This window comes from Narcine bancroftii, chromosome 3 (assembly GCF_036971445.1).
Source record: "Narcine bancroftii isolate sNarBan1 chromosome 3, sNarBan1.hap1, whole genome shotgun sequence".
Lineage (NCBI taxonomy): Eukaryota > Metazoa > Chordata > Chondrichthyes > Torpediniformes > Narcinidae > Narcine > Narcine bancroftii.
Genome location: NC_091471.1, coordinates 339,907,861 through 339,931,476, shown reverse-complemented (window position 1 = coordinate 339,931,476; position 23,616 = coordinate 339,907,861). Strand labels below are relative to the sequence as shown.

Sequence of the window (23,616 nt, the reverse complement as noted above, 5' to 3'; positions counted from 1 at the left end):
TGTGTCATGACATAAAAATGGAACAAATATTCCTTTGAAGCTGGCGCATAGGTCAGTTTGATCTGTGAGTATGACATCAGGGCAGTGAAAATAAAGCCAGGCATCCATGCAAATCCTGTACAGCTCAAAGCCCACAATGGACAGAGCATCGACACGAAACTCGAGGTGAAATTTAAAGATAAAGACAACCACCTCAGGTTTGCAGTAGTCCCAGATGGACATGAACAGCTGCTGGGTGTCAAAGCATGTGAAAACATAAGCCTAGTCAAGATGCATTATCCAGGGCAACAATGCAGAGTGAAGCACACAGTGAGAGTTCCACAGAGACAGATGTGAATCTCCACGTGAACCTGATCACTGAATCACTTCCTGAATGAAGTCCAAGCAGATCGTAGCTGAAACAGAAAAGGACACAGTTCTTCAGTAAGTTCCTCAAGAATTTGAAGGAACCTAGACAAAAAGCAAACTATGACAAGTCAGCAAGAAACTTTGGGCCACTGGCACAAAAATGACTCAGTGAGACTCAGAGATTCCAACACTTAGGACAAGAAAGCCACTGTCCTGGTGGAAGTAAATCCAAGATCCTACACTATCAGAACAGAGGAAGGTCAAATACTGAGGAGGAATCGAAAGAGCCTGCTAAAAATGCAAGAGACACTTCAGGCACAGACGAATGCAGAAGATCCAGCCTGCAAAAGACTACCGCTGCTAGGCAGTAGTGGGCCAGCAGAGCTGACTGAAGCACTTGTGTTATCAAAGCACCTGACAGACTGAATCTCTAAAAGAAAATGAACTGTGCTGTGCACATAAATATTTGTGCTGCTTATGTTGTGATTATGTTTGTGTTGAACTTTTAAGATGAATTGAATACTGCATTCGTGTGTCTTGTTATTAGATTAATCATCTCAAGGAAAAGGGATGTCATGATAGAGTGCTAGTGATCCTCCTGACCATTAGAGGGAGTTGGAGACTAGTTTGTGGCAGCTTTGGTTGAATTCTAGATGGGTGCCTCCACCTAGTCTAGAGTGAGTTCTTTAGCTGATAAAGTATAGTTGTTTTAAAAGAACCCAAGTTTCTTTATTACAATAAGAGAAACATCACACAAGACTGCAATTGTGAATGTGGCTCAAGCTATCACACATCTATCGACTCCATCAACAACTTGGAAAAGCAGCCTTGCCACAGTCTTTTCATTGCTCTCCTCTTGGATAGAAGGTTCATGTGCGAGTTTGCTTGCCTCCAGATTCAAGGTTAGTTTCTTTCCTCTGTCATCAGACTCCTGAACAAACCTCACAATTGCAAAATAATGTTGCCTTTATCTAATCCAACTGATCTCTCTCTGGGGCTCTGTATTTCCATGCTGTGTTTTACTTGCCATTCAAGGATGCCAGTTGACTCTGACTTCTAAGTGGTAAAGTGCTAACAATAATAGTCCTTCATGAAGCTAAACATGAACTCTCAGAATTGAACTGTATTTCATGTGTTTTTTAATCTGGACTGTTTGCGGGGAAAAAAAACTCAATCACTGCATCTTTGTACATGTGACAGTAACCTGTTACATTGATCATGGTAAATATCTAGCGACAAGAGCCAACTTTTTGCAAATGTCATTCATTCGATTGTCCCTTCACACTGCGCAAGATAGTTGAGGGATACCAGAAGCACATGCCTTATTCTGTAAAATGCCACTAGGCTGGCAGTGAAATTATAGTTAGACAGTTAAACTGATTTAATTTGGATTATGTAATTTCTGATTGAATTCATTGTTCAACACTGGAAATGAATTATAATTTCTAATTTTAATCCCTATAAGAAGAGTCTTGAAAGTAAAATACATCATGAAACAGTGAAGTCCACTGAGGAGCTGAAGTTTTGATTCTCCTTCTCCGGTCTGATTCAATCATAATATTGAGGCCTAGATGTGGAGTGAAGGTGGCTGGTTTAGCTGGGCTGGCAGCCAAAGGCTTTCTGTCAAGCTGCAGGTGTTGACGGCTTCCGAGATTTGGCACAAGGGATCAAGGAGGTGCATTGGCGGGTAAGAGCTGGATATGAAGGCTCAGGAAGTGTTCAGGGAGCAGCAGGTTCCCTGACCATTCGCTGCTTCTAACGTGACTTTCTTTCTAACTCCTTTTATCACAAAATGGTGCCAAAGCCTGGTGACACTTTACCTGCCTTTGAGAGGTTTTCCCTGCATTGTGGATACATTTAAGTGGAGAGAGATGATATTTAAATTACAAGCCAATCAAGGGGTAATAGAGAAAGTGGTGAAGTGGTGCTGAGGTCAAGATGTAACTGAATCTTGGAGAAGGCTTAAGATGCCAGTAAATGTTACTCATGCTCCTTATTAATGTTCTTTTGCAATTCTTATCATTTTTGTAGCAGAGTTCTACAATGCAATAAAGCTCATTCCAAGGGCAGTATATACAGGCAGAAGCAGTGCGAGAACATCAACTGTCTTCCACTTTCTCTCTCATTAAATGCATGTTATTTATTCTCAAAGCTTTGAGCCACAGCTCTAAATCATTAGGTTTCTCTGGTTCTTCACAGAATAGAGGCTTCACTTCATATAGGTGAAGTTAACCTGCCATCTGGCACACTATTTATGAAAGAGAAAATGCATAGCTAGTCATTGTCCTTGGATCCATCACAATTTCCATTACTTAGCCTTTGACTCTTGCATGCTTGGGTAATTATTGGTGGGATTTGGCTTTACACGATTTATTTCTATCTCAAATTACCCATTAGAAGGTGGCAGTGAGTCATCTCATTGAACTGTTGTGGTGAAGGTAATTCCCAAACCATTGCAATGTGGGGAGGCAATAATGCAAGATTTAGACCCAAGAATTAAGTGCTTGAAGGTGAGTGGAAAGGGAAATTGGAAGTGGTACTGTTTGAAATGCCCGCTGCTTTTTCTCTTCCAAGGTGGTAGAGTTGAAGAATTTAAGGTTCATTTTATAGGTGGTCCAAATGGAAGCCAGCGAAAGCTGAATAATTAAGCACTGTGAACTTTTCAGGCGATAAATGGAATTTGTTTTCTCCATGCCTTGTTAAGCCGCTTAAGAGTTGGAGGTGCATTTATCCAGATACGTAGAAGCTATTCCATCACACTCTGGACTTGGCAGTTGTAATATTGTTAAAAATCAACAGTGGATGATAACGGTGCTTTATTTGAAGCAGCTGAAAATGGAGATGGTGTGAAACATGAACATCTATAGATGCTGTGATTGTAGTCAACACAAAGAAAAGCTGAAAGAACAGTTAGTCTAGCAATTTTTTTTGGGGGGGGGGCCTGAACCAACTGACAAAAATACAGGCATCTGAATTAAAGACTGGGGAAAGAAATGGAGACGGGGGAAGAAGATGGGGAGAGAAGGGGTGTAGGAGTTCCAATGGAAACTGGAGGTCACTGTTAATGCCCTCCAGTTGGAGGGTGCCCAGATGGAAAATGGGGTGTTGTTCCTCCAATTTGTGGGGGAGGGGGGGGTCCCAATCTGTCTGTACATAAGACTGTGGACAAACATGTCAGCAAGTGAATGGGGTGGGGAATTGAAGTGAATGGCCACTGGGAGATGTACTTTATTGAGGGAGTCAGACCCAAGGTGCACAACAAAGGAATCTTCCAGTCTGTGTCCACTCTCTCCATGACGATGGAGCTAGGATGATTAAGTAAGCCAAGCCATCGATTATTCTTTTTATATTCTATGTGACCACGTTTGACCCAATGGTGAGCGTATCACTACCAAATTCTAGCCAATGATTTTGTCCTGGGCCACATTCATCTTTTGCTGAACCCCTCAAATGAAGACTTGTAACCTCTGAGTTTGATATTCCATCAGCTCTATGGATGCAATCCCCAGTTGTACTGTCTGTGAACTTGTGGCCACACGATTCACTGCTGCCCTAACGTACTGCAAGTTATTTTCAACTATTACTGTGATAATTGCTTCATTGGAGCCTGAATTCATTGTTTCAACTTTAAACATTCTTAAACCCTTCTATAGACTTAAGCCTTCTCAATGTTCAGGACCTACTTCTTGATTGATTTGCACTCTTCTAATTCCAGTATTTTTTTCATTGCTGAATTGAATTCCTTCACTCTTGGGTGACTCTAGTTTCAACTGCACCATTCTTGTCTCGGAGTTATTATCTCTCAATCTGCTTCTTGAAACTGGTTACGCTCATTAAGACTAGTTATCCGACTTTATATCTTCTTGTGCTATCTGGTTGTTGTTTGTTTTAGTTTTGTTTAGATATTATGAATGTTGACTTTTTTTTGGTCAGAGAATGTTGACTGAATTAAATAAATCCATGGAAATTGCAATGTGAAATGTCACTTCAGATCCTAATTTATTTTTGAGAACCAAATAGTTGGTGAATAAAATTGCTTGAATAGATGTATGAGCAAATTGATTTACTGACCTTTCAACGGTTTGAAAAATGACTAGAAACTATAATTCTGTCCGATTTTATATTTATCACTAGCAATTTCATAGTTTTTTACTCAATGTTGCATCATGTTGAGCAAAACTTTGAATCTAAATAAAAGATTATTGGATAATTAGTCAAGGGTCAGCTATAATTTCAACACCAAATTTTTAAAATAAATTTCTTTTAGTGTTATGGTTTGATTTGATTTCAATCATTTCAAAGTATCAAAAGTTTGGGAACTGGAGAAATTCGGTTAGCTGGAGCAAGGATAATAGTCTCTCTGAACTATAGTCAACACTGGAATCTTTGAAGTGTGAAATGATCATGTGGAAATCTTCAATGAACCATTTTCATTGCAGATGTAATTATAGGAATGTTTTAGTTTGTGTCGGTGTTACCACAATACTATTACACCACTCGTGATTTAGGTTTGAATCCACCGCTGTCTGGAAGGAGTTTATACGTTCTCCCAATGTCCAAGTGGGTTTCCTCCCATACTCCAAACCTGTGGAGAGTTAAAAGATTGATTGGCGTTTTTGGATAGCATGGGCACAGAAAGGCCTGTTACTGTACTGTATCTCTAAATGAAGACAACATAATGAACAAAGATGACATTAAGTGTGACATCGAATTACTATTAAAGATAACTTCTCGGTGAGATTGGATGCAATTTTATGCCCTAAATTTGCCATCTACACACATAGAACAAATAGGCCTGCTGGTGCACTGCCGACTTTGCTGACCTTTTGTCCCGTATTCTGTAATGATTAGCATGAAACTATTGTATTATTAGTAAAGCTCAAATAATTCAATAACGTTCTTCAAGGAAAGAAGTTTTCTCATGCTGATACGGTATGCGTGTAATTCGTAACTCTCTTCTGAGGGAAAAATAAAGATGCACAATAAATGATGACCATGAATAACTTAATTTAACGCGCATTTTCTGGGAAAATATGCCAACAGCAATGAAAGGAGGAGTGAATCTGGTTTTGACCATCCCCTCCCAACCCGACTGCCAGTGTAATTTGTTCACTAAAGTGACTAGCTGGAGTGGGGCAAATAATATGTAAAGAACAGGAAGGACAAGAATGGAATATTGATAAAAGGATATCAATAAAAATAGAATGGAACGTGACTTCTCAGCAGTGTGAACTTTCGCAATTAAACAAAAAAAATCGGAAATAGGGGTGAGATTAGCTCCCATGATGCTTCAGGGCTGCTCTTCCTTCCATGAAGTTTGTGGCTGATTGTTGACTTTAATCCCTCTATCTCCCATGATCTCAGCGTCTCACAATCCCCTTGGCTCCACTGTTCTTCGAGATCCAGACGGGAATGTTTTCAATGCCCACAACTCTAATATGGAGAATTCCAAAAATGTGCAACCTTGATTGACGATACTTTATAATTAAAGCACTCAGTTCTCCCTGTTCAAACAAATACCTTGTACCTCCTCATATCCTACAAGCGTGTGAGTCATACACTTTTATTTTTGTCAATTCCTGTGAGGCCTTGTTGGAGACAAACAGTAGGTTGCCCCAAAGATGATCCATATCTCAGAAGGAGACCTGTTTGCAGCAGGAACTGGGCCAAATAGTGTGTTTCTGTGGTGAATGACTCTCGGGATGGAAATTTCTCCCAATGTTAGCTTGCTGAAATAGATGGTTAATTGTTCAAAAGAAAAGGAGGCCAACCTGACCTTCATTTTGCAAACAGGACATTCGCCGATGACATGCCTGGGTTTACCCTCTGTTGCCAGTTGTATTTCTAAGGTGTCAAGTTGTTTCCATGAGATGAAATAGCATTCTTGAGGACTATGAGCCTCCATTGGTGTCAGAGAGGCAATTCCAGTGGTGTGTGGGTACCCACCAAGGATGGTGTTTTGCCTCATAAAGTGTTGATGGTCTGAAAATATGCATGTTCTTCTATTCTTTGTGTCAGTGAGTCCATGTCGGTGTCTCATTACAACAGTAGCAGCAAACTAATATTGTGTTCTTGTAGACTACGTTCCAATTCCACATGGACACAGTGCATTGGTACTGAATTGCTATTCGTGTGAAAGTGCCCACATGGGCACAATCCGATAGAGTGGGAAAGAAACACTGTTTTTGTCAACAGCATGGTGAGAATCTGGGGCTAAAGGTGCATAATTGCACAAGTAAATCATAGAAAGATAAATGTCACCCCTCATTGTTTCTGAACAATTTTGAACAGTGGCCTAATAGAGTTGCTATTCTGTCAGTGAAGGATGAACTAATCAATTTAGGCTGAGTGAAACCAGAAAGTCTGCAGACGCTGTGATTTTTGTTAAAAACACAGAACTGCTGGAGGGACTCAGCCGGTCTCGCAGCGTCGATAGGAATTTAAGATATATTACTGACATTTCGGGCCTGAGCCCTTCCTCAAGATACAAGCAAAGAACAAGAAGGTGTGAGAATAAAGACTGAAGGATGGTACGGAGAAGAGTCCAGACCAACGAAGGGTGTTAATTGGATATGATAAGAGGAAAGGTGAAAATTGATTTTTGGTCTGTGAAAGATGACAGAGAGAAAAGAAAAGAGAGAGACAGTCAGCTGGGAGAAAGGCGATGCGGGACAAGGGAGGGGAGAGCTAACAGAAACTGGAGGTCAATGTTAATGCCATCCATTGGTGTGGGGTGGGGGGGCACTGTTCCTCCAATTTACAGGTTGTCTCGGTCTGCATGAGACCATGGACAGACATGTCAGCAAGGGAAAGGGTCAGGGAACTGAAATGGGTGGCCACTTGAAGACTCACACCACTACAGCAGACAGGGCTGAGGTGCTAAAAAACAAAAAGGATCTCCTGGTCTACGCCCAGAAGAAACCATTTGAATTTCCATCCCTGCTGACATGTCTATCCATGCACTGCCAGACAGAGGCCACCCTGCAAATTGGAGGAACAACACCTCATCTTCCTTCTGGGCACCCACCAACATTGACATCTGGTTTCCATTAAACCCCGTCCCTTCTTCCCCCTGTCACCTTTTCCCCAGCGTACACACTCTCTTCCTCTCTCTCTCACTCTCTCTATTTTTTTTTCTCTCTCTCTTTCCTCTCTTCCTTCCCCCCCCACTTTTCTCTCTGTCCCCTTTCACAGAGCTAAACTCAATTCTTTCTTTTCCTCTTATCATATCCAATGAACACCTTACCTTGGTCTGGACTCCTTCCCCTTCCATTCTTCAGTCTTTATTCTGATGCCTTCCTATTCTTTGCTTATACCTTGAAGAAGGCCTCAGGCCCAAAATATCGGTAAAATATTTTTACCTCCTATGACTGAGCTCCTGCAGCATTTCTGTGTGTCTTTACTTTAAGTCAATTAGGGCTGCAGTTAAATCTTGTGCTGAACTTCTCACAAATTATACCAAGGAATTATACCCATGTGGCATAAATGTACAGCTGAATCTGGGGGTAAATACACGACAAGCTCTGGTATTGGGCCTTAGAGAATTTATCAGCCATTTTCGGTCACAATTGAAAATGACAGCCCACTGGAAAAATTGTCCGTAAATGGCAACCTTTTATGTGTTATTTCCCTGAATTATGAGTGCTTTGGGAGTAAATGATTAACTGTGAGATGCTTGTACCATTACGATTTGTAATATACTGAAGATAATGTCAGCCAAGGTGTCAAGATGGTCAGGGTGGGGGTGGGGGAGGGTTGGGGGGGTGGGTCCTGGGTGTGCTTCTGAGTGTGTATCTGAAAATTTGTGTATACATCTATTAGTTTTTTTCTGTTTTAAAAAACAGGAGCACGATGTACATCTGCATAATGGTCACGAAGTTGTTTTTGATGCTCAATAAATATCTTTTGGGTAATGTGTCATAAACAATGAGGTACTTTCTGATAACAAAATATAAAATTTGCCCTTTTATACATTTATTTGTGCACAATGTATTTTTTACACTTGTGAAGCAGGACAATGTTAGTGTTATGAAGGCTATTAACCCATGTGCCTGATATAAATCAGTTCCTGAATTATCAATCATTGCATGTTGATATTCTACACAGGATGCAGGTGATATTTGAATCACAATATTTTAAGAGGAGATTGGGAGGTTAAGTTTTTCAGATAGAGCACACATGTCAAACTCTGGCCCGCGGGCCAAATTTGGCCCGCGATATAATTATATTTGGCCCGCAAGATCATATCAAAAATGTATTAGAGGTGGCCCGCTGGCCGCCGCGCCAGTATAGCGCATGCACAGTAACCGCTGTGTCCCAGGGTGAGAGAGAGAGAGAAAAATCCTGGTCCTTGAAAAGTAGTGGTGGGTGGTTTTATAAACACGCTGTCGTGTCCCCCCGCCCACCCCCCCACCGCAGCGCTGCCTGGCCGGTGTCAGGGGAAGCCAAGGCCGCTTCCCAGCGCCCGGAACCCCAGTGGCACAGCGTTTCTTGGAGCTGCAGATGGAGTCGGGACGCCGGAGGGAAGAATGGGGCTCCCCGCCGGGCAATGGGGACGCCGGCCGCTCTGCGCCTTCCCACTGGACCAGCGGCGGGTGCCCGGAGTAGACGTGGAGAGCGAGGCTGGTCGGGCAGCTAGGGTGGACCCCCCCGCCAATCTCGGGAGTGGCGTGGGCTGGATCGGGATTAGCCCCGCTCACCTGCTCCTCCACCGCTGACCGGGATCCCAGCGCGGTCCTGAGCGCGGAGACTGCCCTGGAAAGGTCCTGGGACACCGGCACGGAAAGAAGAGCAGGGTCCGTAAACATTACAGATCAGAAACAGGCCCTTCGGCCCTTTGACTCTACCTCGTGAAAACCCAACACTGGAGAAACTCAGCGGGTTAAACCGTATCCTTTATCCAGCAGAGAGGTACCTGACAATGTTTGGCCCTTGATCCCCCTCATCAATGTATGAGCGAAAGTCTGTGGTTCTCGTGAAAACACCAGAAGGGAGAAACTCAGCAGGTCAAGGGGGGTCCGGGAGAAACTCAGCAGGTCAAGAGGGGTCCGGGAGAAACTCAGCAGGTCAAAGGGGGGTCCGAGAGAAACTCAGCAGGTCAAGGGGGAGGGGTCCGGGAGAAATTCAGCAGGTCAAGGGGGAGGGGTCCGGGAGAAACTCAGCAGGTCAAGGGGGATCCAGGAGAAACTCAGGGGGGGCCTGACCTCGCCAGGACCGTTGCCCATTCCCCCTCCCTGCCGCAGGCCGACCCGCGACTCACAGTGATGGGGCCGCTGATCCGCCGAGATGCCGCCCTGCAGCGAGAGCCGATGCCCCCGCACTGTCGTTGTCCAACCCGATCGCCCGCAAACCCCGCCCTCCCGCACACAGGCCTGAGTAAGGATTATGAACTTTAATCTCAGGATAAAATGATCTTCCAATAGTTTCATGTCACAGTGATGAATATATTCCTGGTTAAAAATGGTCCTGCACCTGGATACAATCTCATTAGGCATAAAACTTGAAAAGTGTGTAAATCAAAGGATATCTGTACCAATAGAAAAAGGGCATGGCAAATAGCCCTGCTAGAGTTCATGCCCACAATCAGTCACCCATTTGATTGTTTCAGGAATCATATTATTCTCCCACATTCTCAATAGCCCTCTGATTTTACTATTCGACAGCACACTAGCAACATTTGACAAATCCTCTATAGAGAAATATTATTTATTGAATATTTTATTTCTCATTTGTTAATGCTTCTGGAAAGAGTTTATCCAAAACTATTATTAAACATTTATTTTAATAAGAAAAAGTTTAACATTACATATGTTGAAAGAAGAGAAAACATGCAGATGTTGTTGAAAATTTTCAATAAATATTTAGTTCGGCCCTCAACTTAGTCCAAGTTTTTAATTTTGGCCCTCCGTGTGTTTGAGTTTGACACCCCTGAGATAGAGGGTGGTGAATGCACCGTATGAAATGAGCTCCTGGAGGAGGTGTTTGAGGCAGATTATTTACAAGATTTAGAAGGCCTTTGGAGAGGAACTTGGATAGGGGGCTAATGGGACGGGCATCACGGATGGGGTGGATGAGATTGGCCAAATGGTCTGACCTTGACATTAAAGTATGTGAAACTCAGTAACCAATTTTCACACCAATTATTTTCGAGTAGATTAAGTTAAGTGACTAATCATTAATCATTCTTCTCCACTGAAAAAGAAAATGGGATGTCAGACTAGGAGTCGAGAAATTGAACAAAATATATTTGGTTTGCTGTAACTCACTGCCTGAACAAAATATTTTTAAAATTCAAGGTGCAGTAGTCAATTTATATTGAATGCACCTGCCACATATTGGCATGAGAGAGAACACATATGTTCAACAACAGACCTGCATTACTTTAGATAATTAGATAGTTAGGCAGCAAGACAAAGAAAATATTGATGATATTACGACATTTAGGTATATCCAAATCAAAAGGATGGTTACTTTAACGGTCAGAGTGAAGTGAATGGACTGAAATTAATTTACTGTTAGAGAAGGTGATCAGCTCTGTGATCACTCATGTAATAACTATAATACATTTAATTTTCAGTCTGAATTTGTGTCGAGTACCATGATTACCACAAGCCATTTGGTCCATCCTGTTGATGATGGCCTAAACAGAGCTAACTAGGAAGAGAAATCAAAAAACTGCAGATGCTGGAACACAGAAGCTATTGGAAGTACTCAGCAGATTGTGTTCCCTGGGCAGAAAGAGCAAGTCAATGTTTACATCATTGCCTGCTATTTGGATGAACCCCTCTTCTTAGCACTTACAACAAAAGCATTTCAGGTTACAGCTCTGCAAGTCCTTATCCATGTTCCTTCTAAAGGTACTGGGGATTCCTGATAAATCAGTTTTTTTAGGCAAAGTTCCACACAATCATGCCTTTTTTTGGATGGGGGAAAAATAAATCATCCTTCGTTCTCAATTTTCCATCGATCAAATTATCAGTGCCCAGGAAAGAAGGGCATTCTTGTTCATCTTAATGAGACCTATCATAATTTTGTACACCTCAATTAAATTGCCCATGATCTAATTTGTTCCAGAGAGTGTAACAGCAACTCTCTCAACCTCTCCTCATACCAATAACCTCTTCCCCTAGCATTGTTTTCATACACTCTGTGTATCACTGCCACTTACTTCATGTAGTTCGGGAATTGTAAGATAACTTCAGCGAAGGACTTACAGTACTGGTGTGCTTTCACTCCCATACCTCTCTGATCTCTATTCTAAGTTCCTCTGTGGACAAGTATTCTATTTGCTTTCTCACCACCTTTTCTACTGATCCATGGACTTCAGGAATCCCTGGAACATGCCACTGTTCTGGCCTTGATTTAGCTTCAGGTAGCTGGTTCAGAAAAACCTCTCCATGCAATTAGTCAATCTCTGCAGAAAGAAGCGCATAGTCAGTCATCTAAATACTAATGAGCAGTATCTGATTCTTTATGCCAGATCAGGAGAGCCAAATTCAATCATTGGGACTCCCAATCTGGATGAGGTTGCAGAACAATTCAGGAAGGGCAAAGATGTGAAGGATTTTTGCGGGATTCAGGAAATTGTAAAAAAAATTAATGTAGAACGTGAGTAACTGCCATATTGTTTTTGCCCTAATATAGCCCATGGAAACCAATGATGCACATGATTCTGTCATCAGCTTTTGTCCACTCATTACTCCAGTTGCACAAGTTCTCATGCAAAGAAAACTTAGCATTCTTTTGTTTGGATTGTCATAGTCAAGTCATCAATTAACAGAACATTTCTTTTTATTGAACAGATAAATTGCATTACCTTTCCCCATCCGGATGCGATGCCTGAACAGCAGCTGCTCAAACCAGGTGACTGGAGCTACTGTGACTACTTCTGGGTAAGCAATGTTTTGTCACCTTTACCCGAGTATAGGAGCAAGGCTACCGTGGGTGTCACTTCTAGTCTGGGTATGTGTTGCAGCCATATAGGCAGCTTCTGCTCAGAAAAGGACAGCAATGATTTCCGTGCTGTGTGTGGTGTTAGACTGAAGCTTCATTCAGTACATTTGCTGAAGTGCAAAATGTGTCAGGTTGAATCCAGATGTTATCTTCACAATTGTCACATGATATTATTTAGTGCTGAAAGATTTAAGTGAAATAGCCAAGAACTTGCAGACCATTAGAGTACTGTTTTTTTTTTATGCAAACAGGCTGGAGAAACTCAAAAAAAGAAGGGGCAGGGCCCAGGCCTGACATGTTGGTTACCCTTAATGGATCCTGCGGAACTTCTCCAGCCCATTTGTGTATTACACTTGACCCCCAGCATCTACTGATTTTCTTGTTTCACTCCACATTGTTTTATGAACTGAATTCTATGCAATTATGATCTTTGAATTTATTGTAAGTAAAATTTGTAGGTAACCTCATGCTGTTGAGCACTTTAGTCAATTCGGTATCATGATGCCTCAAATTATTATCAACAACAAATGTCAACATAAAATTGTATCAGATTTCCAATTTATAGTTGTCTCTCTTCCTTGATATTTCTCTTCTCATTCTTTCTGCCTTTTCATGCCTCTGCTTTGTCTGGTCAAGTTGATTTATCTTATCTCTCTTTAGGTTGTCTCTTCCCAGTGTCCCTGACTCAGAGATTGTGCAGACTTAATCCCAGCCCTCAATCTTTGATCTGAATTGTCAGGAGGTGTGTGAGAAGGAGGCCATTGAAAGACAGAAGCTTGCATTTATATGACAAATTTCATGGCTTCAGGTTAACCCAGAGTGTTTTTGAAGTTGTGCCACTTTGCTAATGTAGGAACCACTGTAGCTAATTTATACTTGGTGCCATGCAAAATTAATCTGTGTTTGTACTGGTGTTGTGGAACTAACCTTGATTGCTCAGTTGAATTTTCCGACTTTTTCCAGGTAGTGCCAGAGAATCTTTCAAGTTTGTCTGATTAGGCAGATAACTTACCCTGACAGTGACTTTTTTTCAGACTGCAGTCGGGAAAATCACTGAAAAGAATTAGCATAATTACTGCCCGGTTGGCTGTTCACACTGAGACTGCAAGTACCTGAGTGCAACAATCCCCGGTGGTTTTGTGTGTAGTCCAGTGGATGACCGACAACAAATTTTTCTGGTACGATTTATGCTGCAGGGGTCCTGCAGGATAAATCGTGGTGCAGGAATTGACTCAAAATTCCTGCATGTTCCTTTTTAGGCTGCCTGTGTAGCAGCAAAATTCCTTGACTGTGCCGTTACGTGCCTGCAGTCTTTAAAAAAAAACCCTAGTGTCACCCTAGTGTCGTTCTGCCTGAGAGGTATTGTTCTCAAGTTTCAAAAATTGGGTTTCAACACAATTCTCGTGATCCTTAAGTAAGGGTTCAACAACTGAGCCACCGTTATCGCCATTGCTCAGGATCATGTTCCCAATAATCAGAAAATAAAGAACAAAAGTGCTCAAAGTCCTAAATTTTGCTGGCAGTAATCTTTTGAAGACTTCCTCTGACTTATCATTGTTTAGTAGCATTGCATTAATGGTTGTCTGCCTGATCATATAACCTTGTGGCTGCTTGAATATCTAGATAAAACTAATAATGATTAGAGAGGCAGAAGATACACTAGAATGGAATGTGAAACTTGGACTTAAAAAGATGCATCTATGGTCATTACTTCTAGCGTGCCAGCATTGAGAGTGCATGATTTGTACATTGAAAAGCTATCCTGAACTGAAAGGAAGGGAAAACTAATGTATTTCAAAAAAAATTTCTGTACGTTCTTTTTCTTGGTCTGTCAACAGGCCGACAGAAAGGAGACGCAAAGCAATAGCATGGTTGCTGGATTTGATATTATCCTTGTGAAGCAGCTCAAAGGCAAACAAATGCAAAAAGAAATGGCAGAGTTTATTCGGGAAAGGTAATTACATGAGCGCACTCGTTAATTGTGCTATCTTCTATTTCATGGTTAATCTTTTTAAATACTGAAGAAAATTTGTGTTGTGGCCCACTTTGATGCTTAGGCGGCAACAGGAAGTTGGCCGCTGTAAGTGCCATGGAAATTAGTTATTCACTTTTGATTCTTTGTGAGAGAGGTTAGGAGTAAGTTCCCTGACAAAGTTTAGGGGAGGACAATGGTACTTCTGTGACACAACTCCTGCAATCTTGACCCGTGTCCTTGTGGAGTTTTCCTGTTTTCCCAGTGAGCGCACGGGTTTTCTTCTCGTGTTCCAAATTGATAGGTTGATTGGCCACTCTAAGTTGGTGTGTTGTCAACATTGGAATGTAGGATGGGGTGTACCTGAATTGGAATTATTTAACCTGAGATTGGGATATAATTAGTGTTCATGAATGCCAGATGGTCAGTGTAGATCAGTATCTGTACAAATTCATTGTCACGTGTAAATCACGAAAATCTGTAGATGCCGCGGATGAAGTAAAAACACAAAATGCTGGAGGACCTCAGCAGGTCAAACAGGGTCCTTTATGTAGCAAAGGTAAAGATACAGAACCGACGTTTCAGGCTTGAGCCCTTCACCAAGGGTTGAGAAGGTGTCAGCAGGTGTCCAATCAATAGAGTGGAGGGGGGGCGGGGGTGAGTGGGGAAGGGGATGGCAAAGGCAGAAGATGATAGGTGGAGAAAGGAGGGAGGGTCAGCAGCAATGAGGGGGAGGAGGGATCACTGGGTGGATAAGGGGGAAGAGAGGGGTGAACTGGAAAGATAGGAAAGGGGGAAGGGGAAGAAAAGGCGAGCAGGTTTAGCAGAAGGCAAAAAAGTCTATGTTAATGCCATTTTGTCCATGACTTTATGCACTGTCCCACCAAGACCACCCGTTGATTGGAGGAGCAACACCTCATTATCCATCTGGTCACCCTCCAGCCATATGGCATTAATGCAGACTTCTCCGCTTTCTACTAAACCTGCTCGCCCTTTCTTCCCCCTCCCCCTTCCCTGTCTTTCCAGTTCCCCCCTTCCCCCCTCACCCACCCACCCAGCCAGCCCTCAACCTTTATTGCTGCTGTCCCCTCCCTCCTTTCTCCACTGATCATCTCCTACCTTTGCTACCCCCTTCCCCCCTCCACTCTTTTGTTCGGACGCCATTTTCTCATCCCTCGATGAAGGGCTCAAGCCCAAAAAAATCAGTTATGTTTTTTATTTACCTTTGCTAAGCCCGAAACGTCGGTTCTGTATCTTTACCTTTGCTACATAAAGGACCCTGTTTGACCTGCTGGCTTCTCCAGCATTTTGTGTTTTTATTGTCACGTGCACTGGGGTCCAGTGAGGAAGTTTGTTTTTGCAAGCAGTTCAGCTCATCAACCCAGATGGCGTAAAACAGAGTCGTGAGGGCAGAGTTACAGAGAAAGATCAATTAGTAAAGAGCAAAAGCATCATTGTTTTACTTGCATGACGTTCATTCAGGATCATATAATGGTAGGAAAGAAACTTGAATTTTGTGGTGTGTGCTGTGATCTTTCTGATGGGAGGAGGGAGAAGAGAGCGTACCTGAAGGGGATGACTTTCAATAAATCAGCTGCTTTTCCATGGCAGGGAGATCTATAGGTGGAGTCTATCAGGGAAGGAAGGAGGATCTGCGTGATGGTCTGAGCTCTGCAGTTTCATGTGGGTCTCTGGCAGAGCAAATCCCGTACCCTGCAGCAAAGCAGGAAGGTTTCAATGATGCATCTCTTGACTGATTACAGATCTGTGGTCTGAACTTCCTCAGCATTTGTAACTCTTCTTAAACCTTCAAAAAAAGTATCCAAACTCTCATGAATAAATGAATATTTTCCTGACCAGAGTACAGTAGCTGAACAATGGACCCAACGCTTGCTTCTAAAACAGTAAGGAACAAAGTGGAGCTTGAATGATCTCAGTTTCCATCTTGTAAAAATGAGTAAAGAAATACTTTTTGGATCATCCTATGGTGGTCTTGGTGGGACAGTGCTTAATCGTAGGATATCCCCAAATTTTTCACAGTAGTTGCAACGTGGATATAGGGGGGTGGGGAGGGGAGGGAGAAAAATTTTTTTAAATAAAATTTTCAAACAAAAAAAATACATCCCTCATCTGGGCATAGGCACATAAGGGTGGTGTGGTGAGCTAACAAGCATGTCCAACTCTGGCAATGAAAGGTGTTTCAGGTAATTTTAGGGATTGGTTTTAACACTGGAGGGCTGGTGGGTAACGATGGCTTAATTCTTCATGTGCATGCCTGTAGTTGTTCCTCGATGTTGGACGAATTGTATGGCGGGCACTAACACAATGCCATCATTATATATCAGGGGGATCAGCTGAGATCCCTCTTGTGAAGGAGTGAAGGACAAGGATGCGATAAGTGTTGATTTTAAACTGGTAAAACTATTCCAATTGCAGCTGATGGAGATTAGCCCAGTTTTCAGTTGAGGTTTCACTGAACTTTCTACCCGCTTCTACTTGCTGAACCATAAATAAATCAGAATATCAGTTTTGTCATTATCAAGATCATCCTCCATTTCACATGGTGCACTTCAGTCAGTTCCTGCTGGCCGAGTTAGATGAAGTACTACAAATCTGTATTGGCAAAAATTTCACCGAAGGATAAATTAATACCGACTTGGTCTGTTGCATTTTAAAGCAAACATTTGTGTTTACAGATACATCCCATTATAGTGCTATGTCAACAAACTAGTTCTCCAGAGGTCCAAAATGATGATCTGGGGACATGAGTTCAGACCCCACAATGACAGTGGGATCATTTAAATTTGGTTTAATAAAACTGGAATTAAAACTAGTGACCAATCATTCAATAATTTACCATGATACTCCAAAACTGTTGTGATTCACCAGGGACTTTTTAGGAAAGGAAATCTCCTTGTCTAAGTCCAGGTTATCTGTACTTAACCCTTAACTGCCATTTGAAAATTGCATGGGCACTGGATGTGACAAATTTATACTCAGCCAGCTCACCATAGAGGATGTGAAAAAATTTAGAGATCAGTCCTACAAGTTAACTAAGCAGCCAGTTGCCATTGCTATGTTCAAAGAATTCTGCTTTTCTATTGGAACCCTGTTACTTTCATTGCCATCGCTGACTTTGCCCTGGTCCACCAAAGATAATGACACACGGATAGACCGTCAGGAGCTTAGGACGCTATGAATCTCATTCAACCTCCTCATATTTCATCAGACTTGGGCAAAGACCACCAAATGTAATCTGGTTGGTGAACTTCAGTGCCCAAAACCTTGGGTAGCAGTGGCATTAGTGCTTGTCTGTACAACCTCAGCACTGAAGACGTGCTCTGTTGTCACATGATATGTGTGGCAAAAAGGGTTGATTCAGAATGGATCTGGCAGTTCAACACTGAGTAACTATGAGGCACTGTTGGCCATTAGCAGAATCATTGCATTCTAGCACAATTAGGAATTGTATGGGCTGATGTATCAATCCTATGTTGATGGCCCAAACCTGGCTCAAATAGAACTGAATTCCCAAGCATAATGAAAGGGATAGTTCTCACCCCAGTGAATGTATTGGTCTTCATCAACATTTGGTCCAAATGGAGCCCTAATATCTGAGTTCCAGAGTTGAAAAAAAATGGCTGATGTTGTGTCAAGATGGGCGTGTCATCAGGAGTCCTGGTGAAATTGCTGGGATTAGGCAGGGGATAATCAACTTTCAGGAAGAGGGTGTCTCAGCAGAAAGAACTTGGCCAGTGTATGTGTGGAAGTGTTCCTCAGACAGATTGCAATGGATTTTCATTTCATCACGAAATCAGAGGTGAGGATCTTGACTGACGGCAGTCTTCAAACTCCAGACTTTGTTTCACAGGTAAGTAGTTTGTAATTAAAAATTGGAAAAAAAATGACATTGTACAAGTTTTAGACAATGACTAATTCCAGTCAGAATTTTTCATGGTCTACAGTGATGTTACCATCACCATTCCCTCACCATCAATACCATTAACTTGAAATTTAAATGGATCATCCAAGTGCATGTGTTTTTACAAGAGCACCTTGGGGACTGGTATTGTGTGACAAGTGCTTGGTCTTCTGACCTCAGAGCACCTTTACCGTCTCTGCACATGGAGCCAGGAGTGATGGGATGCAATGGTCTTCCCAGATTTCTATGAACTTCAGCTCTGCACCGCCCAGAGCAAATTGGCAAATCATTTTTTTTTGTCACAAGAGACTTCCAATCAGATCAATATTGTGTTTCATTGTTTTTAAAGGATTAAAATTGAAGAGGACTATGCCAAAAACCTAGCAAAGCTCTCCCAGAGCCCACTGGCAAGTGTGGAAGAAGGGTAAGTGATTGCCTCATTCTGTTTCTAATCCTCACTGCAAGATTGAATCTGAATTTATTGCTCTCAATTGGAATTTCATTGCAAATACTTTTTTTTCTAAGTAGCGGTCTTGGCCAAAGCTTATAGATGCATAATCAGGAAGGGATGAATTTCTTAGTAATGACTCATCATGCCGGGGGGGAATTTGTTCCAAAGCATGGAAGGTCAAATTTAATTAATACATATTTGCCATAAGTGATTGTCAACAGATGCACTATCTCATGTGGAAATGCTTGTTTTTTTTAGTTTAACGACATTGGAGCATGTACTGATGTTGTTGAGCTCACAATGTCATACTATTACTGATTTTTGTTGATTGAACTGGGAGCAATTAAACTGCCTACTAACATTAAAGAGGATTAACAGATGTAAGTGAGAGGTGGAGATAGCAGTGGAGTGGATGTGCAGCCAGGGAAAACACTCATCTGTAAAGGCGGAGGTTCTTCAGCCTTACGCCTAAAGACTTACCTTTCTGGATGCGCTGTGGTCGGCTCAGAGGCGCCAATTCCAACCCTTTGGGGAAGGATAATCGGTGGTGCGCTGCGCTCCTCTGCCTGACCTGAATGTACAGCCGCTATAAGCGGCTGGTTAGGGGCGGGGTGATGACTCCGTCAGCCCGCGACCCATCTCCCCACTCACCCCTCTTCTTCCATGACCTCCTCAAGGCAGGGGCTGTTGGGGGTAGCGGGAGCCGTCAGGGCAGCAGGGGCCATTGAAGCAGCAGGGGCCATCAGGGGAGCTATCGGGGCAGCAGGGGCCGCTGGAGCAGCAGGGGCCATCAGGGGAGCTATCGGGGCAGCAGGGGCCGCTGGAGCAGCAAGGGCCGACAGGGGCAGCGGGGTCGGCAGGACCTGTCTGGGCTGTGGGAGCCAGTGAGAATCATCAGGGGGCAACCAGTGTGGGCTATGACAGCCTCACATGGCTGCTTCGGCCTTCGGGACCACTCCCTGCGGCTCAAAACGTGGTAGAGCAATGACAGTCTTCCCTACCTCATAAACACCCATGCAGTTGGAACTGTCCTGGGAACCACAGAGTGGTTCCAGCTGCATAGGAGATCATGGGTAGGGAAGACAGCTATCGATGTGCTGCATATTTATGACAGTTGGCATTACGACACCAGTTGCCCTTCCTCCAGTGGATCCGGAGGGTGCTACGAGGGGCCTCTCAATATGAATGTAATACTGGAGCAGGAGGCCTAATTTGAAATGGCCTATAGACTCATTTTGGGCTCTTGCTAACCATTACCATTCTGATAATATGACAAAGATGAATAGGTTGCCCAGTTAGTAATGACCTGGAATCAATCTCAGCCACAGCTGCTGTCATATGGAGTTTGTACGTTCTTCCTATGACTGGTTTCCTCTTGGTGCTCCAGCTTCCACCTGCATCCCAAAGACGGGGATTATCCACTGTAAAAAAATTGTTGCTGGTACGTAAGTGGATTGTAGAATCTGGGAGAGAGTTGGCGGGATGTGGGTAGACTAAAGTGGGACTTGTGTAGAGTTGCTATTAATGGACGGGCAAAGGGACGGTTCCCTTGCTTTGTGACCCTAATGCACACATGTCAAACTCTGGCCCGCGATATAATTATATTTGGCCCGCATTATCATTTCAAAAATGTATTAGAGGTGGCCCGCCCTGCAGCGAGAGCTGATGCTGTTTTTTGGTAATGTCACCCCCACCATCCTCCCCCTTCATTGCACATCCTTCCATATTGTAACACGAGAAATTGCAACACGAGAAGTCTGTCGATGTCATCAGCCGGCAAACCAGTTGGAAGGCTCCCCGCACAACCAGTCACTTCTCCCACCTGTCGAGCGGTGCGGCGGATGGGCGAGCGCCTGTGATTTCCTGTTGGTGCGACGGGCATGGCAGGCTGCGCACGGCCCCCGGGCAGCGCGAGCCCCGCGCGACTGGCACCGGACGGCCCTTCCACAGCGCGAGCGCACTTCTCCCGGTCGCCACGGCCTTCGGCGCTTGCACCCGCGCGGACCCCAGGGACGGCTGGTTCGGCCCTGCACGTGAAGAGAGAGATGGTGGCTGTCCGCAAAGGCTGATCGGCAGCGCGCTGGGCCTGAGTGGGTGGGTAAGCAGGGGTGGGCAGAGGGTGTAGGTGAGGAGTAATGGGCAGGGAAAGTTATGGTGGTGCGAGGGGCAGTTAGAGGGAGGGATGAGTAGAAGGAGGGGTGGATAGGGAAGAGGTAAAAGGGGAGGGGTGATTAGAGGGTGAGAGACGGGTGGAGGGAGGAACAGGTTGAGGGGAGAGGTAGTAGAGGGGCATGTATAGGATGGGGTGGGTAGAGGCAGAGCGAGTGGAGTGAGGGGTGAGTAGAGGTTGGGTAAAGGACTGGTCAGGTAGAGGGATGGTGGGTCGAGGGTGAATAGAGGCCTAGAGCCTGAGGAGTGAGCAGGCAATGCTGAGTCCTGATGCAGGCCAAAATGGACACAGCCTGTGAATGCTGACGACATCTCCACAGGGACCAAATATGTTTCCCTCAGGTCAAGCAAAGGGTGAACTTGAGCTACCTACTCCTGACCTGTAACATTATCCTCCTAAAGTTATATCCTAAAGTTTAACATTACATATGTTGAAAGAAGAGAAAACATGCAGATGTTGTTGAAAATTTTCAATAAATATTTAGTTCGGCCCTCGACTTAGTCCAAGTTTTTAATTTTGGCCCTCCGTGAATTTGAGTTTGACACCCCTGCCCTAATGGTTAACTTGCATGTGATGAAGGGAGAGAGAGAAAGGGAGAGGGAGAAAATATGACATCCTGGAATCAGATAACTTGCTTTGATGTTGATAAGAGTATACTGAATTGAATTGGCCATTGCGGCAAGGTGATTTAATCTTCAGTTTTATTTTTAGAGCCACCAATTTTTTTTTTAAATTAATGGTACATTTTGGTGTGAACACCTAGTCTAAAATCCTATGAATTCATCATCTTGCAAGGTCAATATCAAACTCCCAGGTCAACAGTGCCAAATTCCGAAGAAACAATTTTGTTTGTGTTTGTTTTTTCATATTTTCTGGTTGCTTACTGCGACTAACCAATATTGGGTCTGATCACAATCAAAAAAAAAAATGCCTGCTGATTGAAGATCACGTTTCAGGCCATAACCCTTCATTTCTGATGAAAGATTATGGCCTGGACTGTTTATTGCCCTCTGTGGATATTGCCTGATCTGCTGAGTTTCTCTAGCATTTTGCGTGTGCTGAAAATAAAATGCTGTAGCGGCATGCCACGGCGACAATTGGGCTGGCGCTCCAGGCAGCGAGCACGTCCAAGAGCCAGCAGACCGCGCAGCGGCATTGACTCCAGCAAGTCAAAGGCATCTAAGGCAGTGTAGGGGCCAGCATCCCCAACGTGGCACTGGCCCCGCTGCACAGCTGACAGACAGGGACAGCACGCGGGGGAGTAAGGTGTTGTCATGTAAGAATGTACCCCCGCACGGGGAACCCGCTATTGTTATGTGGGCGGTGACATCAGCAAATGGGGGCAAACAGCAGGAACACAAATGGTATAAAAGTTGGGCTTCAGCCCAATAAAAATAGAGCTATACCTGACTGCACGTGTGTGTGTGTGTGTGTGTGTGTGTGTGTGTGTGTGTGTGTGTGTGTGTGTGTGTGTGTGTGTGTGTGTGTGTGTGTGTGTGTGTGTGTGTGTGTGTGTCTTCGAGTAGCGCACGGCTACAATGCTTTAATTTGGGAACCCTAACCCAAATTAATAATCTCAAATTCCATTTTTTAATTAATACTGAATTTTAGTTGGTTGTGGATTAATGGCAGATGTGACATAAGCCAAAACTGTCCGTTCATACATTATGACTATGAACCCTTTAAAGCTATCAGAGCTTTTCGGTATGTAGTGTCAGCATCAATGTAAGTAAGGAGTAAAAGGGAGATAAAGGAATGATTCTACAGTTGCATTGTAATATTCCAGAATAGCAGGAACAATGCTGATTCATCTAAGGAGAATCCATTCAGATTTTGGGGAACCTGTGCAATGAATTGAAGTGTCAAGGTTTCAGATATTCGATCATTGAATAGACTGTCACATGCCAGGAGCAGAGAGCACAAATCAAATGCTGGCCATGTGAGGCTAATCCGATGGAAGACAATTCAGGGGCCTTAATTCCAGCCATGTAAAATCTCAGTTCATTTATGTTTAATGATTGGAATATTGGGAGCATGATAACTCTTCAATCTAGATTCCTGGCAAATAAGATTCCACTCTGAGAATAAAAAACTGATAAAACTTGGCTCTCAAAGTTGATGTTGATTAATAGAAAGGGTGCTTATCCGCAATAAACTCGTATCCTTGTATATTTTCCATTCATTGTAACTCATGGCAGATAGAGCAATATATATTTGATTTTGTTCTAAATGATGTCAACGCTGGCTAGATATTGAGAAATCACCACATTTTTCACAACTGCAATTAATCTAAATATATTGTGCAAAGTTTCTGCTCATTAACATGGGTGCTGTTTGAAAAATTGGATTTGCAAATAAAACCGGAAAATGCTGCAAATATTCAACAGGTCAGGCAACATTAATATAGAGAAGCAAGAGTTAGTATTCCACGTCAAAGATTCATTATCGGGACTGGGAAAAGAGAAACCAGATTTCAGTAGCAGAGCAGGTGAGGGGGAGATTGGATGAGATCTCTGGCAAGGTGAGGGCAGGGGTTACCATGGGAATAAGCTGAGCTGAAGTTATCTGGTCCGTGAGTTAATATGGGAGGGGGGAGGAAGGAGAAGAGGAGAGAGATAAAATGAAAAGAAGCACCGTGAAGTGAGTGCAGTTTGAGAGTCATAACGTAAAGGATGTACACAGATAGGTCGGACTGAGAGTGGATGGAGGATTAAAGTAACAGGAAACTCAGGGTTACTCTTGTGGATCAATGTGGGTATTCCTTACGATGGTAACGCCAGAGTTCTCCAATGTTGTGAACA

The 23,616-nt window shown here is 43.3% G+C and overlaps 1 protein-coding gene across 2 annotated transcripts in view; it reads left to right on the top strand.

Annotated features, from left to right (window-relative positions):
* The window catches only part of gas7b (growth arrest-specific 7b), a 454,230-nt gene that overhangs the window by 370,097 nt on the left and 60,517 nt on the right, over window positions 1-23,616 (top strand). For both annotated transcript variants that reach the window (XM_069929483.1, XM_069929484.1), the window contains exons 6-8: window positions 12,150-12,239; window positions 14,139-14,254; window positions 18,544-18,618. In XM_069929483.1, the coding sequence (XP_069785584.1) occupies window positions 12,150-12,239; window positions 14,139-14,254; window positions 18,544-18,618 (281 nt within the window). The remainder of the gene's footprint in view (window positions 1-12,149; window positions 12,240-14,138; window positions 14,255-18,543; window positions 18,619-23,616) is intronic.